Source organism: Dromaius novaehollandiae, chromosome 9 (assembly GCF_036370855.1).
Source record: "Dromaius novaehollandiae isolate bDroNov1 chromosome 9, bDroNov1.hap1, whole genome shotgun sequence".
Classification (NCBI taxonomy): Eukaryota; Metazoa; Chordata; class Aves; order Casuariiformes; family Dromaiidae; genus Dromaius; species Dromaius novaehollandiae.
The window spans coordinates 8,271,714-8,289,597 of NC_088106.1; the positions used below are offsets into that span (position 1 = coordinate 8,271,714).

General features: G+C 43.7%; 2 protein-coding genes across 11 annotated transcripts in view; one reads left to right on the forward strand and one right to left on the reverse strand.

The window, feature by feature from the left end:
- Window positions 1-17,884, forward strand: part of NAALADL2 (N-acetylated alpha-linked acidic dipeptidase like 2) — a 531,897-nt gene that overhangs the window by 119,070 nt on the left and 394,943 nt on the right. The window lies entirely within an intron of this gene.
- On the reverse strand, window positions 8,234-16,377 carry LOC135329156 (endogenous retrovirus group 3 member 1 Env polyprotein-like). The gene is made up of 2 exons (XM_064516620.1): window positions 15,505-16,377; window positions 8,234-11,100 (listed from the first exon to the last, which is right to left on the reverse strand). Exon 2 carries the CDS (start codon window positions 11,080-11,082, stop codon window positions 9,490-9,492), a length of 1,593 nt encoding a protein of 530 aa, XP_064372690.1. The 5' UTR covers window positions 11,083-11,100; window positions 15,505-16,377; the 3' UTR covers window positions 8,234-9,489.

Consider the following 17,884-nt stretch of genomic DNA (forward strand, 5'->3'; position numbering starts at 1 on the left):
TTAGGGATTTTGATTTTTACAGAAATAGCCTTAATAATACAAGCATATTAAAACTGAGAAAATTGCATAAATTCAAGCACAGTAATATCCCCCCAAAAGGGAGAATCCACTGCAGAAATGGACGTCAGTCCTCAGACTTCCAGCTCCTAATGTTCCAAATATTTGTTGTTTTGACATTGCAATCCTTTCCGGGTTTTGGAGGTATGTGGCAGATGACTGCTTCCTAATATGTATGCCTGAAAATGAAAAAGGCAGCAACAGCTTGCTGCAGTAAATAGAACAGAAATTGGAAATACAGTTTTATAGTAAAAGCATGATGTTTGCAAAGTGTCCGAGAACTTTTTCACATAATTTTGCTTGTAAAGCCAGTTTAAATCTTGAAATTCTACCAAATGTAGAAATAACCTTCTGGCAGCCGTAGGGTCTATCAGATTACGTATTTGCCACTCTAGGAGGCCATCCCGGGTACATTGTTGTTTTTTTCCCCCAATACTTTGTTCCTTAGAGTGTTGCTTAAAAAGTGAACAGAAGCATGGTAAGCATTATATTTATTTTGGCTAATCCTCTACTTCTCTTCTCTGAAAGTATTTTGCTTATTGGAGAAAAGTAAAGAACTGAGATTGACATATAAATAGGGGTTACCATCATGGTTTTAGCAGTTCAGGCAAGTGAACACGATTTCTGGAAGGAGCACTTCTAATAAAAGGGAATTTCACTATGCTTGAGAATTTGATTCACGAATACTTCACAAGAATGTACTTGGCCATTTTTCTTCTACCTTCCACTTGAAGTTAAATATCTTTGGAAGTTTTTACTCGCATGGGTCTTTTTTATATATAACATCACTGGTCTACCACCTCGCTTTGCACTGCACAAACTGGATTTTTTAGGACAAGTTTTTGACCTCTTGTGATTTTGTGTTTTGATTTCTGATAACAATTGTTTGTCCCTGGAGCTCTCTTGATCACATTTAGCTGCTTTCCCTGCAGAATTTTTGGAAGTAACTTTACAAAATACCTCATAATGCTGGCATTTTAGTCGGAATACACCTAGAATGTGTTAAACCTTATGTAAGATTTCCTAAATTATTAGTATTGTGAATTCATGTTTTTGTATGACTGAAGCAAAAGCTTATTTACTCTTCACTCGCAATCTTATTGGTGCCTTTCATGCAGCAAGATCGAGTGTCTCCGAGATCACTGGAACTTTATTTGCCTCTATGTAGGCATTGGATACCACAGTCTTGGTGAAAAAGGTGGGGGATTTTTTATATATAACACATATATATATGTTTCTCTTCGTTCTTCTGCTCTTACTAGTGGTTCAGGCTGGCTCTGTGCTTCTCCAAATTTTTGTAATATACCTCATGTAAAGTTGTTATATATCTTTAAGTATATGAAGCAATTCTGTTTTGGCCGAAGGAAATTTTAATGAGCTTTGCAGTCATCTTCCATCTCTCACTCAATTTTTTCTCATTGTTAAGCCAAACAAGCTATGTGGGGGAAAAAGGCTGTGCTGCTTGAATGCAGCTCTTTGAAGATATTTATGAATTGTTAAAATAATAGCATACTGTGAGGCAGTGAAAAGGAGCGTGATAAGCAAAGTGCATGTGCCTTGAAAAGAGGCGATGTGCACTGCATTGAAGAGGTTTATGGTGTCTTAGTGATGTTACTTACTTTTGTCGTGCAGGTTTCAACAGTTGTTATGGGCTTCACAATGAGGCTTGTCAAAATTTAAGATGCGTACGAAGGTTTGGAGGATTTTGGCTACGGTAGCCATATTTGCCAAGGATATGAGGCTTATGGAATTACGCTGTATCAGATGAATTTGTGAACATTCTGGTAAATTGCAGGTATTTTATATTTTCTTCCAGAATAACGTTTTTTTAGAAGACAGGTCAGCTGGTTTATGTAGCAGTAAATCTAGCCTACGATATGGTTTAGGTATGGGGTGGGAGCAAGCATTTGTTTGCCTTAGAAGTGCTTACTTATTTTTCAGTGACTTTAGATTTTCATATACTAAGATTATTTTCCAATCAAAAACTTCTACAGAAATCTGTGCAACCCTGAGGAAGTGTGAACGTTTCACTACTTAAAGAACCAAATACTGCCAGGTATTGCTAACGGATAGTTGTATGCTTGTCAGAAATACTGTGATTTCGTTGCATGTTCTGTGGTATTTCCTAGCTCCCATTATTGCAGAGAAAAAAAGAACTCTGGAAGGATACGTTTCAGCTGTATTTAATGTCTGTATCGTAATTGTGACAGTTTTTAGGAGTCATGGTTATTGGAATGCATGGAGCTGGGAACGCCAGGCCTGCAAAACTTCGTCTTTCAAATTTACAGTCAGCGGTCACTCAGAGAGGCAAGAAATGTTCCCCTGATCTGCTGCTGGGAAGTAACTGGAGAACGTTGGAAACCAGCACATAGCACCTATTGCTTTGATGATGCTTGTCGTGTTCTTCTCTTGAGAAAACTTTTGCATTTCAGAGGTTGCATGTTCTGCACAGTAGTGCTAGAGCTTTTGCTCGAATTTTTAGTGGTTTTTTTTTTTTTTTTTTTTTTTTTTTTTTTTTTTTTTGAGACCAGTCTCCACTGTCACTGTTTGCTAAGGCCTGTGGTAGGGTGCCTGGTGTCCTGGTGCTGACCCACATGGTGCCTTTGGACCTACATCAGTGCTCTGGTTCCACTCTTACAGAGGTCTTGATGTTGCTGCCTCTGCATTTTTACAGCTTCATGTTCCTGGTTATAATTTGGCCATTTAGTAAGGCTTTTCTTAGCATTCAGGAGAACAAGTGTGCCTTAAAAAGTTAACTAAATCCATTTAAATGGAAGCAATTACAGAAAGCAGACCTGAGGTTTTTAGCTGAATGTTATTAGGAATCTATAGTGTTAGGCACAGTCTCACAGTAGCTTGCTTTGACAATTTGTGTATATATTCATTTTTTTCTTCAAACAGTAGTTGTGTAAAAGTGGCATTTCTGCTGCCTGTGTGCACTCAGATTTTTATGTGCTTTCATAACAGAAGTTTACTGCGCTCTGTTCTTGCTAGCTCTGCAAAGAGGGGCTGAGTCACTGTATTTGTTCTTGTGCTTCCTCAGCAGAAATAACTTTCTAGTTATGTTTTATTTGTGAAAACACAATCAAAGTAATGGGCTTGCACTGGTGTCAGAGGGTATAATTTGGCTTGTGTTGCTATTAGCACTGATTGAGACATATGAGCAAGAAATAATCCAGTTTGACTTCCACAGCCCAAGGCTGAGTTTGCAGGGCTGACACTTATGAAACAAATATACATCTTTTCACTTCTAAACTGAGTACATTTGGTCTGAAAGTCAGTGAATTACAGTAAACCTGAGTCTTGGCAATGTTTATTTCACAGCAGAATCAATTTTTCTCTCCCCTCATAGAGGTGATACATAGTCGTTTTTGGATCAACAGAGCTCTCTGTTTGCTCTCCTTTCTGTCTTGAGGTCTCTTCTTAGTATGCTTGAGGTGGGAAAAAACACAGGTGGACTATTCAGGTCATAAATATAAAGTCATCCCAATATACTAATAATTCATATTACAGACATGATATTATTCCAACTGCTGGCAGTATTGACTGCTCTGGTGCCTTGCATGCCTTCCCTGTGATCCCTTCTATAGGGAAGGCTTCATGGCAATTCATCTCTCAGGGACTATAAATTCGGTTTTCTTAATCCATGGGCATTCTGGCCATCTGCCTGTAAACTGTAGTTTAGCTGATGGCTGACTAATGGATAATTATATGAGCCCAGGTTCTCTACATATCTAGCAACAACAAAATGTTTGTAAGTGTTGCTTTGCTGATGTAGAGAATTTTTCCTCTCTGCTGTTTCTATACTTACCAGATTACATGTAAAAACCATAAAATGCTTTATATTATCCATAAACATAATAAAAAAATGCTACACCATATAACTTTGACTTAGTCAATAATTCTAGGCGTAGCCTGAGGGGTTGAAAAGAAAATTATTCCTGTTATACATTTTAATTATGCCATAAACTTTGGGAAATAGCTATTGATCTTCAGCATCTGGCATCAGAAATGTTGCTCGCTTTTTCTGGTTATTTAGCTTGTGAGTAGCATTGTCATATAGGATAAAAATAAATGTCAGAGGAGATGAAGATGCACCATATGCAAATGAGAATATTTTGGTTTGTTTATATACTAAAAATATTTTATTGCTGAGGAGGCTTTTTTGTTCCTTTCTTTCTTGATTTTTCCAGCCATCTCCAGAGAAATTTGCATTTCAGATGCAAGAAAGCAAATTCTATTTCTGTCAAAAGACCCTTTCTCACCTTGGGACCCTGAAGTGTATACAGCGTGTTTCTTGTCTTACAGAGATGCACTTAAAATTACACCTGCAACTCAGTTCTTTGTTGTTGAAAATCATGGTTCCAAGGGCCAGATGAGACACGGGCTGGAGCGCAGTTTCTGTACTTCTTGCTCTAAGCCTGTGTTGTTAGTTGATGGGTGAAAAAACCCAGTGTACTCTCTTAAGCCAGACTGAGTATTTTTGAAGGTGCAATTTTGATCTGATATGAAATCAGCTGTAAAACTAGCATTGTGTTTCAGCACAGCGAGGATTTACTCACAAGTCGCTGTGTCCTAGCGCTTCACTGAGTGCTGCGTCAGTGTATAACTCAGGGTAGAACTAGAAGCTGGTTTACCAAAGCCAGAACGTTCATTTTTGTCTGTTTTGCAAGTCGTCATTTTGGCAAACAGATGAAGCTTAAAAGTAAGGTGATGAATTACAAATTTCCCTGTCAAACAGGGAGGGGGAGGAAGAGCTCTTCAAAGTTTGAACTTCAGAGCAGCCTGTAATGAGTGTCGCATTAGAAAAGCAGACTCCTTTCCTAATTACGATAGGGTCTAGAGCCAGGTACCTTCTGTTTCATGGTATGTCTGTATACGGTTTGCGAAGTTTGATTTTAGGTGAAAGAAGAGGGAGAACTGAGGCTATCCCTAAAAATAGTAGTAATCTTAGGTGTCCGGGAGTGCAAGGTACTCTTTCACTGAAGTTTCAGTACAAGGGTTCTCGTAGGGAGAGCTGGATAAAGCTGCGTTTCTTTTCCCCAGCTAAAATAGTCTTTGAGGAGATGCTGCTTGGTGCTCTTCTGAGGTAAGTGGAGGAAGATAGTCTTGCCTGGCCAGGAGGACTTACCTAGCAGTAAGGAAAGCTCACTGAGGAAAAGTGGGATAGAGAGCTCCAAGGAACTGGCCCTTGGAGGGGTGATTGAGGGCCACCTGGTCGAGGTGGCGAAGAGAGGGAGACTGTCGGACTCCCAGAGTGGGACCTGTGGGACTGAAAAGCGTGCATGTTCTCACGTTCGCTCACTCTCTAAATGTCTACATGATGTAAAGCAGTGAGGTAGTTTGAGGGTTGAGCCAAGTTAAGTGATATTTGACTTGGCTCAATACAAAGATGCAGCGAACCTAGTCTTTGTACCAAATACCAGCTCTATGCACCCACTTAAAAACAGGTCATCCCTGGTGTTGTTTTTTATAAGCTGTAGCACGTGAGTAGACTGCTCTATAAAGGAAACTCTCTCGAAAGAGACTGTCCTTTTTTCACTGTGTCAGCAAAGGCTGGATGCTGCTCTATCACTTTATGCTTGCTTGTTTGTTTTACTTAGATTCTCATCTTTTTATCTTTGTGCATCCTGTGGTGAGAATCGGTATCAAACAGAGCCTGAAATTTCCCAAGCTTTGGGCACGTTATAGTGATGCTGTGACCTCTTATCAAATGGTAAGCTAAACAAACTAGGACACCGGCGCTAACAAAGATGACTTTAGCGAGGCAGCTTGGGGTAGCTGTTGCCAGCCCTTCTAGGGGAAATTGCTCCCTCATGGAAGTATCTGCCAGTTGCATGTTCATGCTCGAACCCATCTAGCTGACTTTGCTCTGCTCTGCCTTGAACAAAAAGAGTCAGAAAAATATCACTGAGGCTTGCAGGCATGTGAGACGACCAAACGGCCGGGTTGGGTTCCAGCAGGTAAATGGTGACCTATTAAAAACACATAGAGAGGCAAAATGTGTTATATGGGCTGCGAGTGTTTTGCTGGGCTGAACTTTGGTGAGATGCGAGCAGTGATGCCTGTTCTGAAGACTTTCTGTAGACTATTCTGACTTCTTGGTTTAAATCTTTTGATAGACTAAATGTTTAAGTCAAAACATCCATCTGCATTTTCTTTCTGGAGCAGGACTGTGGTGGAATCTTTCTGACTGCAGAGTCCTCTTTGCAAAAATGAAAGCACAAGAAACCCGAATTTTAGTTTATGTGAAGAGCCCCAATAGTCTTTGAATAATTTTTTGGTCTGTTTTCATTTTTTGGAAAAAAGTGAAATGTACACATTTTTCAGAGGAGGAGAAATCCCTTAAAACACCCAGTTGCATGTCTCAAAAACTTCAACCCATTTGAGAGCCAGGAACTGCCTTGATTTTTCACTTTTCTGCAGTTACTATTTAGCCATTTAATTTGGGTCTTGTATTGCAAAAAAGTTCTGTCAGCGATGTGTTGAGCCATGTATTTTGGTGACAAAAGAAGCTTAAAAGCTTGAAAAATGTAAGCTCTAATTTTTATGTAGTGTGTATTGTTTCTGGCTGGCAGGTCAGATTTGTACTGCTTCCATATGCAGCAACTTAAAATTCATGTTGGTGCATCTCTGCAGTTAATGCGCTCAAGCCAGTAAGCCAGAGAACTTATTTTTAGCTAGTGATAAGAGAAAATTTGTAATAATAAACTGTGAACTAACCTTAACATTTGTAAAAGATGTAAACATTTTATGTTAAAATTGAATTAACTTCTTGACTTTTATTCAATTTCTAATTACAGTTTGGTTACCTAAGACATGCAGTTTATTCAGTTTTGCTTTGGAGGAGCCTGTATTTCGTGTAAGATAGCATCCGCTCTAATAATAGATGACTGCTACTAAATTTTGTAGTATCTACATGTAGGGTGATTGGCTCTTTGATTGGAAAAGAAAGAGGAAAGCTGTAGACTGCGCCTGTTAAAGCGAAGTGCTGGGCTGCACTCTGATACCAGCCTTCGAAGACTGGAACCCCAACAGGGCTAAGACAGAAGAGCTTTTGGTTGGGTTTCTGTATGGATTTGGGTAAATCCCTTTCCTTGCTTTGTGTTGCTCGCTTCTCTTTTTGCCTCAGGCTCTCATTTGAGATGCTGTGGTCCTACTTCCTGAGCTCTGTAGGCATTGTGGGGTTAAAATATGTCTATAATTCTTGCCTTTACCTTAGAGAAGGTAAATATGATAGCAGTAAGGGCTACTTACAAGTGCCTTTGTAGCTTTAAATGGCTGATTTCTAGCAATAGAAGAGAGTTCAAATTAAATGGAAAAAGCAAAGCCTTCTATACAAAAAGAAGGTGTCCTAAGATGTTGAGGTTAGAACATGTTGAGATATTAAAAATCTGGAGAGGGTATAAAACTTGTAATATAATAGATGGGAATTTTAAGGTTGGATGTGGAAGATGAACAAAAAAAAAATATGATAACTTGTTCAGAAAGCACTTTCACAGCAGTTCTAGTCAGGTATGAAAGCTGGCATCACCAGCCAGCTTTATTTGCGCTGGTGGGAACAAAATGTGGAAACCTGGAATAAGGGAATAAATATCCACCTTCCTGACTATGTTTCTTGTTCCAAGACAGACTCTTCAAACAGCTAATTGTTTTGTCCATCTGAAATGCTGTAGGCACTGTGCTAATAAGCGTTATAAAACAGGTTTAAGTGCAATTCTTAATGTAATTATTCTCTTTTTCTCCTTTCCAAGTTATGTAGGAGATCCAGCACAGGTTTCTAGGTGAAAGACGGATTAATAACTTCGTTACACTGTGTTCCAGCATAGTTCAGTGAACGCTTCTCCCTTGTTCACAATCCGAAATAGAGTTTTGCAGCATAAATATCTCTTATCAAATACAATTTCTCCCTAAATGTGAAAGCTAAGATTTGGTTTATAAATGCAATGTTTGTTTGTTCTGATACTGCCATGTTTTGTATTTTTAAGGGTAAACTGCATCCTCCATCGTTTGCGTGTATGTTTTAGGTTTGGGAATGTCGCGGCCCGAAAGGAGTCGTTCAGGACGACCTCCCTCCCCTTGGGGCCAAACGACCAAGTTCGTGATGCCCTTGGACTGAATTAAGGTGAAACGACACCAGCCAACCGGTTTTAAGATTTATTAACACAAAGATAAGGCATGTGGTCAAATAGGATAATTCAATGGCGAATACTGCAACTAGCTAGACAAAAACAGATCTTACCAACATTCAACAAAAGAGAGGGGGAAAGAGAGAGAGAGAGAGAGAAAGATATCACCACCCGTGGATCCAGCGGCGTCCTGTTGGTCCTCTTCCTTTGGGAGTCTCGGCAGTGGGGGGGGCTCCCGTCTGGTGGTAGGTGGGTCCTCTTCACCCTGGGTGTAAGTTTTGGTGGTGCGCGTGCAGTAATTACAACTCGAGTTGGGTCCGACCCTAGGTTAGCTCGGAATGACACGCGTGCAGTGGTTACAGCTCGAGTTGGGTACCTCCACAGAGGGACCCTGAACAAAGAGGTCCCTGGGCAATTATAGCTTTTTCAAATTAAGTTTCCCACCCCCCCACGTGGTAGTTCAGACCAATAGTAATTTTTGAGTCTGGGGTCTCCTGCTCCTTATTGGATCTCATCGTTGTTCCTAGGCAGGCTGTTTCTTTTCTCCCTTATCTTTTCTGTTGCAGTTTCTGCAGACAGGTGTGTCTTCCTTCCTATAGGTGTGTCTTCCTTCCTCGGGTCCCACCATCATCTCTCAAGGTCTTGACAAAGAGGTGGTAACTCCAGCAATTAGCACTGTTTCAGCAGTGCACAGGAATGCAAATTGCTGGTAACTCCCTTATCATTCCCGCCTGCACCAGCTCTGGGGCCCTTTCTCACCAAACTAGGGAGTGCGGCCTAAGGCTTCAGCAAATTTAGCCACTCATGCCAAGCAAGTTTTATAGAAGTTGTGCTAAAAACAGATCCCAAAGTCTCTGCCCGACTGTGGTCTCGTTCAGTGCAGGCTCGGTGTGTTCCGGGTGGTCGCAGGGAGACCATCTCAGGGGTCGCAGCAGCCCAGTCCTGTTTCCGCCAGGGACAGATGGCTTGTTCGGGGTTATGGCCTGCCTGCACCCCATGCACCAAGAAATGTTTAAGGCAAAAAATTCATTCATCTGTCCGCCACACCACCCCGTGACTTAAACATTGATTGGTACGTCTCCTTCCTGAAGTCTTCATCCACAGTGGTGATATGAGATAGAGAGAGAGATATCAGAAAGAAGTATAGAAAGGGTAGAACAAGTCATGGGAAGAGTAAAAGGAACGATACAGGTTCAGGTAAAAGGTGCTTAACAGTGGTTACACAGAGGTGTTGCCCAATGCAAGCTCATGCTTTAACAATTTTAGCAACTTTTAACTTCACAGAACACACATCAAAATTGAGTTAACGAAGGTAAGTGATTGTTACAACAGGTATAACAGCTGGCAAATGCGGTATGGATGTCAATATGCAATTTCCTCCTTCAGGGTAAACTGGGAATGGGTTTAAATGATGGGTACTGTGGTTGGCTGTGGCCAATAGATGGCACGGATTTTCTTTATGCCGTCGGGTGAGGTGGTAGGAACAAATTGCATGTCGGATTAATTGAACAAAGCAAGGAATTGTACAAGGTAAAAACATTAAAGCGGCAACTGCACCTAACAAATACAATATTAACTGTTTCACCCACGGTGCCCCCGGTAACCAGGACCACAAATTGCCACTCCAGCCGTTCCAGGTTTGGACGGGGACATGGGCTATTTTTCTGATATCTTTGGTTAACTGGAGAACTACCTCCCCTACATCATCTATTTCTAAACAACAGTTGGAAATATTTAATTTCCCACACACCTCTCCCTCTTCAGCTAACAGATAGTCTAAAACCATGCGGTGCTGAAGGATTGCCGTGCGCATCTGTTGGGACTGCAGAGTTAAAAGATCTTTTGCATCAGCGGTTTTGTTGGTAATAATTTCTAGAGCCACTTTTAGGTTGTAAATTGGTTCTCTTGCCCCCGATATTAGTTCATTAGGATTCCAGGTTGCAGGCCCGTAATGTTGAACTATTCGTTCAGGAGGCCACTCATTATTTCCCCATTTTTGCATCTCACCCAAATCTACCTTAATGGATTGCGTCTTACGGGCAACCCTTCTGTCTCCGAGGTTATCATATACTTTTATGCCTAACCAAGGTCCGCCTGTTTCTGGTAAAAGGAAAAACAAAGGTCTGATAATCCCCGTATAACAAATTCCCGACCACCCCGCGGGTAAAAATTTATATGCTGTGTGTCTGCAGATCCAATAATGCCCCTTCTTAGCTCCAATGCCCTGAGCAAATGGCCCGTTTATCCCTGGTGGGAATTGAAAGTAAGTTGTGTCTCTGTCGCCCAGAGGGCTGAAAAATGTGGTTGCCCCATCACCTATTTGGCCGGTATAATACCAAGCCCCAGAAGTGCCTTCCCATTTGCAGGTTTGCTTGTAAGGGGGATAATTGGGTCGTTGGGGAGTTAAAGTTTTGTTTTTGTTTGACCAGTATCCCTCAAGTCCCCGATGACACCCCGTTTCATTGAGCCACATCCATAGGTGGAGATTCCTGTTTTTGTCGAGCGGCTTATGAGTGAGTGTCCATCGACATTTACTTTCCCCCACTTCGATCCCTCCCTCCTGGGTACGAATTAAACAATATTGCTCCATGGCTGGAAACTGAATTGGCCAGGTCCCACTGTCGTCCCACATGTCGTCCACGGTTTCGCTGTAATTGCTTACGATCTGGTCTGGGGTGAGGGATGTGGATGTCCACGGCCAGCTTGATAACCCTAGCGGTCCTCCGCAAACCCAGCAGTGGCTTAAATTGAAAGTTTGGCTTACTGCTTTCACCAGCAACACGAACTCGTTGTTCTCGAAGAGATTAAATGAGTTGGGGGAAGGTAGAGGGAGTGGTCGTTCGTTGCCCTCGTGAATGCATCCTTGAATCAGGATGGTCCAGAGCAGTAGGTGCATCTTGGTCAGACCACCACCCTTGAAAACATAAATAAGAACAAACTCGCTCCTCAGATCAGAAGGAGGGAATAATCCATTTTGTGTGAATCTTGTGGGTTTTCCCACTAGCATCTTTTGCTCTCCAAGTATATTTATTATTCTATTAACCTCCCAGCAGTTTTGCTCCCAAAAAGGAAGCCATTCCGGGCAGCCTTTGAACACCATATATGAGTCCATGTAGATGTGTACAGGGGAGGTAGCCTGGCCTTTGCATTGGAATACGCTCCACACTGCAGCCAGCTCTCCCACCTGTGCACTGCCCTCTCCCTCTGTAATGATCTGCTCCTTAGTCCCCACTTGCAGCGCCACAGCCTGGTATCTCCAGGTTTTCCCTTTCTGCTTTGAGGAAGCATTTAGGATCTGATTGGAAAATGGGGGAGCTACTAGAATTACAGAGGGGAGTTGGGGGGTTTCTTTATTCAAGTCTGCCTCATCTTGTATATTTAAAACTTTAGCAGCTCCCTCTGTTACGGAGAAGATTTTGCAATAGTGCTGTATTTGTGTGTACCATTTTCGTACAGAGGCTCTCTGAGCCACCCCGTCAGGGGGCGGGGTCCCTGCCAGGACCGCTTTGGTCACCTTAAACGGACCTTGGAGAACTATGGGTTGCTTTCGAATAGTTCGTTCAGCCTCCCTTAGGGTGAGGCTGACTACAAACAGCCCCTTCTTCCATGTAGTGTACTGTTTTTCAGCGTCATATAATGGCCTGGCAATAATTGAAAAATCAGGAATGTGCTTCCTCCAAAATACGAGCAGCCCTAGAGCATGTTGCAGGTCCTTTTTGGACTCCAGCATTTTAATTGAGTCTAATGAGGACAGGGTATCCGGGGGAATGCAGGTCATCCCCCCCCTCCACCAGATTCCCCAAAATTTTACTTCACTGGAGGGAGTTTGGATCTTTTCAGACGGAATTGTCAGCCCTGTCTGCTCTAGGTGAGCAATAATGTTGCACTGTGTTCTCTCAACGTCCTCTACCTGGCTCCCTCCCATGAGCACGCCGTCTATGTATTGATAAATTTTGACTCCCACCTGTATGGGGACAGTTTCGAGCTCTTGTGCTAGCGTAGGGGGATGCTTGTACCCCTGAGGTAGTTGAGTGAACTTGTATTGCTGTCTCTCCCACGTGAAGGCAAAATGCTCTTGGTCCTCAGGCTGCAAAGGGACCATAAAAAACATGTATTTGACATCGATTGTTGCCATCACGGGGTGGGACTTCTCCTGGATAGTCGCTATTAATTCAGCAATATTTGGCACAGCAGCCGTCAGTGGGCCTGTATTGTTATTCAGATGCCGATAATCAATTGTCAATCTCCACTTTCTGTTTGGTTTACAGACTGGCCACACAGGGGAGTTACAGGGTGAGTGAGTGGGAATAATTATCTCCTGTTCTCGTAATTCAGTTATTACAGGGGCAATTCCCTCCCTTGCTCCTAATGGCAGAGCATAGGGTTTGACATTGATTATTTTTGAAGGAGGAAGTGCGGGTGCTGACTGAAGCAGCCTCGTCGAGGCTACAGGGAGTCCAAACGTCCACTCTTTTCCTCCCAAGTCTACCCAGGTACGGCCTTTTAGTAGGTCAAGTCCCATAATATTTGTTGGCAAATCTCCTAGTATCATTGTGGTTTCAACTGGAGATTCATCACCTGGCAGCCAGCATTTAATTCGGGCTGTCGGTTGTGGTTTAGAATTACCAAAAACATCAGTGACCCAGATTGGTTTCTTATCGGCCACTATTCCATTGTTATCAGCAATATCCTTCCGAAGAGCTGATATCTGGGCCCCAGTGTCTACTAAGAAAGTAACTGGAGTTTTAAAGGGCCCTAGTGGGAAAGTTATCAACAAGTCTCCTCTGCTGTTTTCTGTGAGCCTCCTTAAGTGGACCCACTGGCCGTTCCCCGGCTCACTTAAAAGGGACAGCTTGGGGGGTTTTCCCGACTCCGGGCTTTTAAAATCAATCAGATCAATTTCCTGGGGTGCAGACGGGGTTACTACTCTAGGTTCTTGGGATAAGGGAGCAGGATCTTTGGGATTTGAGGAAGATGGGGTTCCCCTTATCCTGTCCCAACTTCTTACCAAACTTTCCAGGTTGGGAGTTGGTAACCTATCCATGACTTCTCTGGGAATTCCCTTTGAAATGCCTTCTGCCCACAATAATTGTCTCCTGCTACCCGACACCCGTACCGGTTTCCCAGGATGTGGGGGTCGCGGCGATTTATGTTGCCTCCCACTTTCCTCAACTCTTCTTATTTCTGCTTTATGCTTTGTTTCCCCCTGGCCAGTGAACCCCATACGCCTTCCGTAATTAATTAGTTCCTGTGCCACTTCCCCCCAAGTCATGTCAGGGGAGCCTCCCCTTCCCCTCGGTCGGAGAGCTCGTAATCGGTCTTGCAGCTGAACAGCATATAGCTTTAAAGCATCAGGAAGTCCCCTGATCAGAGGATGTAACCTCTCGGGGTCTGCCACACACTGCATGGGGGAGGGCTGCTGCGGAAGCAGCAAACGGTCATGCATCAATTGGAGGCAAGCAGTTTTCTGCACGCTTTCCAAAATGTGGCCCGCTGTGGGTGTTTTAATAGAAAAAGGGTCTCCTCTTTCCATTGGGTCTAATCCTCCTGCCCAGTAGGCTACCCTCTGGGTCAAGGACCATGGTTCCCTATTATCATTTGTGGTTAGGAAGACTCCGGGTCCCCAATATCCTCTAGCCTCATCTTCGCTCAGCAGAATGCGATCCCCCCCAGTGAGGGAGACTCTCCACACATACTCAGTTTCAGTTTCCCGGGAGCCCCGGGAGTATTTTTCCTGTATTTTAGCCAAGTCCTGAGGGGAATAGGGGATAATATGCGTGGTATGTTGTTGAATACCCCCTTGACCATTATCAATGGTTTCAGTTTTAATCAAGGGTCTCATTACTACGTTCCCATCTCCAGGATAAAAGAGGTTCCTGCTCTCTTCTAATTCTTTAATTGGATATATGGATTTTAGATCAGATGCCTGTTTTCCGTCTAGTTTTGCCAAATTCGAGAATCCCAGTTCACTATCATCACACCCCCGCCTGTTTTCTTCCAGTTCAGACCGCAGGATTCTCTCTCGGTCTAATGAGTCCGATAAGATTGTTTGAAGTCGCTGAGTATGGTTGCGCTCAGCAGCGAGTTGACTTTGCAAGTTTCTCACCTGTTCTTGCAAAGACTCAATTGTCTCTTTGTCTCGACTCCGCGAGTTTCTTATCTGTTCTTGCAAGGACTCAATTGTCTCTTTATCACCTTGCCTCTCCCTCTGGGCAGCAATTAGTGCCGCCCCTAAAACAGCACAAACTGTCGCTTTTCCTTTCCCGGTTTGTAGTTTTCGTTCCTTTGCCAAAAGAGTGATCCTATCTGCCACCGCCTTTGAGTCATGCCAATTGTTTTGGGCCCAAGCCATGCCAGGAAGAGAGGGCAGGGCTTTATAGCCCTTCAATTTTTCAAAGAGAGGATTATCCTCCATTGTCTGATCCTCAAATCGATCCCGACAACAACTATCACACAACACAAAAGGAGACTACTCCAAGTTATTCAGCCTACTGTGGGTTCACGTACCCAGTGTGGATCTTTACAACAAGATCCTCTGTACTCCAAATTATTCAGCCTACTGTGGGTTCATGTACCCAGTGCGGATCTTTACAACAAGATCCTCTGTACTCCAAGTTATTCAGCCTACTGTGGGTTCACGTACCCAGTGTGGATCTTTACAACAAGATCCTCTGTACTCCAAATTATTCAGCCTACTGTGGGTTCATGTACCCAGTGCGGATCTTTACAACAAGATCCTCTGTACTCCAAATTATTCAGCCTACTGTGGGTTCACGTACCCAGTGTGGATCTTTACAACAAGATCCTCTGTACTCCAAATTATTCAGCCTACTGTGGGTTCACGTACCCAGTGTGGATCTTTACAACAAGATCCTCTGTACTCCAAATTATTCAGCCTACTGTGGGTTCACGTACCCAGTGTGGATCTTTACAACAAGATCCTCTGTCCCCGCTCCTGGCAGGCACTTCCCAAGGAAGGGGCCACGCTAAGGGCCCTGGTCCCTTCTGGTAGGTTCAGTATCTCAAGGGCATCCTGCCGACTACGCCAATTATGTCGCGGCCCGAAAGGAGTCGTTCAGGACGACCTCCCTCCCCTTGGGGCCAAACGACCAAGTTCGTGATGCCCTTGGACTGAATTAAGGTGAAACGACACCAGCCAACCGGTTTTAAGATTTATTAACACAAAGATAAGGCATGTGGTCAAATAGGATAATTCAATGGCGAATACTGCAACTAGCTAGACAAAAACAGATCTTACCAACATTCAACAAAAGAGAGGGGGAAAGAGAGAGAGAGAGAGAGAGAAAGATATCACCACCCGTGGATCCAGCGGCGTCCTGTTGGTCCTCTTCCTTTGGGAGTCTCGGCAGTGGGGGGGGCTCCCGTCTGGTGGTAGGTGGGTCCTCTTCACCCTGGGTGTAAGTTTTGGTGGTGCGCGTGCAGTAATTACAACTCGAGTTGGGTCCGACCCTAGGTTAGCTCGGAATGACACGCGTGCAGTGGTTACAGCTCGAGTTGGGTACCTCCACAGAGGGACCCTGAACAAAGAGGTCCCTGGGCAATTATAGCTTTTTCAAATTAAGTTTCCCACCCCCCCACGTGGTAGTTCAGACCAATAGTAATTTTTGAGTCTGGGGTCTCCTGCTCCTTATTGGATCTCATCGTTGTTCCTAGGCAGGCTGTTTCTTTTCTCCCTTATCTTTTCTGTTGCAGTTTCTGCAGACAGGTGTGTCTTCCTTCCTATAGGTGTGTCTTCCTTCCTCGGGTCCCACCATCATCTCTCAAGGTCTTGACAAAGAGGTGGTAACTCCAGCAATTAGCACTGTTTCAGCAGTGCACAGGAATGCAAATTGCTGGTAACTCCCTTATCATTCCCGCCTGCACCAGCTCTGGGGCCCTTTCTCACCAAACTAGGGAGTGCGGCCTAAGGCTTCAGCAAATTTAGCCACTCATGCCAAGCAAGTTTTATAGAAGTTGTGCTAAAAACAGATCCCAAAGTCTCTGCCCGACTGTGGTCTCGTTCAGTGCAGGCTCGGTGTGTTCCGGGTGGTCGCAGGGAGACCATCTCAGGGGTCGCAGCAGCCCAGTCCTGTTTCCGCCAGGGACAGATGGCTTGTTCGGGGTTATGGCCTGCCTGCACCCCATGCACCAAGAAATGTTTAAGGCAAAAAATTCATTCATCTGTCCGCCACAGGGAAGTACCAGCTCTTCATGCTCTGGCTCTGTTGAAGGTGGTTCTTCAGATCAGCAGAGGACATGGCAAGGGTCCATAAACCTTTCTTTTACCCTTTCGCTCTTCAGCTAAAGGCTGGAGAAAGACTGATTTTGTTTTTACCTATCTTAATCATGTATCAAAAAAAAAAAAAAAAAGCATGCTCTTAAAAGCACAGGAGTTATTTGGGCTGTGATTTGAAACCCATCCTACCTGTCAGCTTTAGGGGTGGGTGGGTGTGCGTGTACACGTACAATATGGTGATCTTGAATTGGCTGTAAGCCCATTCCATAAAATCAGCAGCACAAACAGCAGATAGCCTGGCGGCCTTAGGTATATACTTTTATTTTGCTAGGTTTTGCCCTTCCCACCGAGCGTGACTGAGACAAATCAGTAGGGCGCAGTGAAGAACAGCTGTATGATTCCTTGTTCTCTGTGTTTTGTGGTTACAGACAAAAAGAGGTTAATGTTTACACTTTTTTACACATTTAGCATGTTACTGACTTCAGCTGATGTTTCTTTCCTTTTAAATGTGCTTCTAACCTGGACAGTTGGCGATGTGCAGGGTGGGAGTGATGGTGTCAGTTCTCCAGCTGGCCATTAGTTGAGATGCCTTTCCTGAGTAGAGGGGGTAAAGGCATGGCGGGGGGGGGGGGGGGGGGGGAGTTTCTTCTTTAGACCTATCCAAAAGCAAGAGGAAAAAAACAAGTCAGAGTGACTCTTAACATGCAAAGGAGGCTTTGTAGCAACACGCACGCAGCCGTAGGTTGTTGTGTGCTTTGGTTTATTTTATTTACACAACGAGGAGAGTCTTCTGTAGCTCTACTTCTGTTTATTGCCTTGTCTTTAACATGGACCGAACGAAAACATTTTGCTGAACTTAATAATGTCTGTGCCCTGGTTCTGTAGCAGGTATGATTACTGCTGTATTTCTGCTAACTGAGTATCAGGGCCAATAAAACCTGGTTTTGGTCCATTTACGAGGTCAGCTTTTGGGCTTAAGAAATTCAGGCCATTCTTTTCTAGGTTGGTGCCAGCTGCAGCTCTGAGCTGGGCTGCGACTCCTAACGCAGTGGTGAGGAAGCAGCTGAGAGACGCAGGAAAAAGCACCTCCTCAGTTCGAAAGTGACTTCTTAAATAAGATAAAATGGGCTTTCTGTTGTCTCAAAGAGATGTTTGTTTAAACCCAATCATGAACTTGGACTTAATTTGGCATTTAATTTTATTCCAGTCTTCTGTCAGGGATCTGCATCGGGACCGAATGAGTAAGAGCTTCCACTCTATGGCAGGCCTTGGCTGGGGCATCTTTCAGCCGGGAATTAAGTATCTCGGGAAAAGGAGCAGAATTACTGGTGAAACAGGCTCATGAATATAGATATTTGCCAGGTTTTAAAATGATGCAGAAACTTCACTTTGCAGCAAGTCTCTAGTTAAGTCTGAGTAATCTAGTTTGTTCCAAATTAGATCTCAGACATCAAAACTGAAG

Excerpts from the sequence above, each read along its gene's own strand:
- LOC135329156 (XM_064516620.1), bottom strand. The coding sequence starts at position 11,082 with ATGCACCTACTGCTCTGGACCATCCTGATTCAAGGATGCATTCACGAG.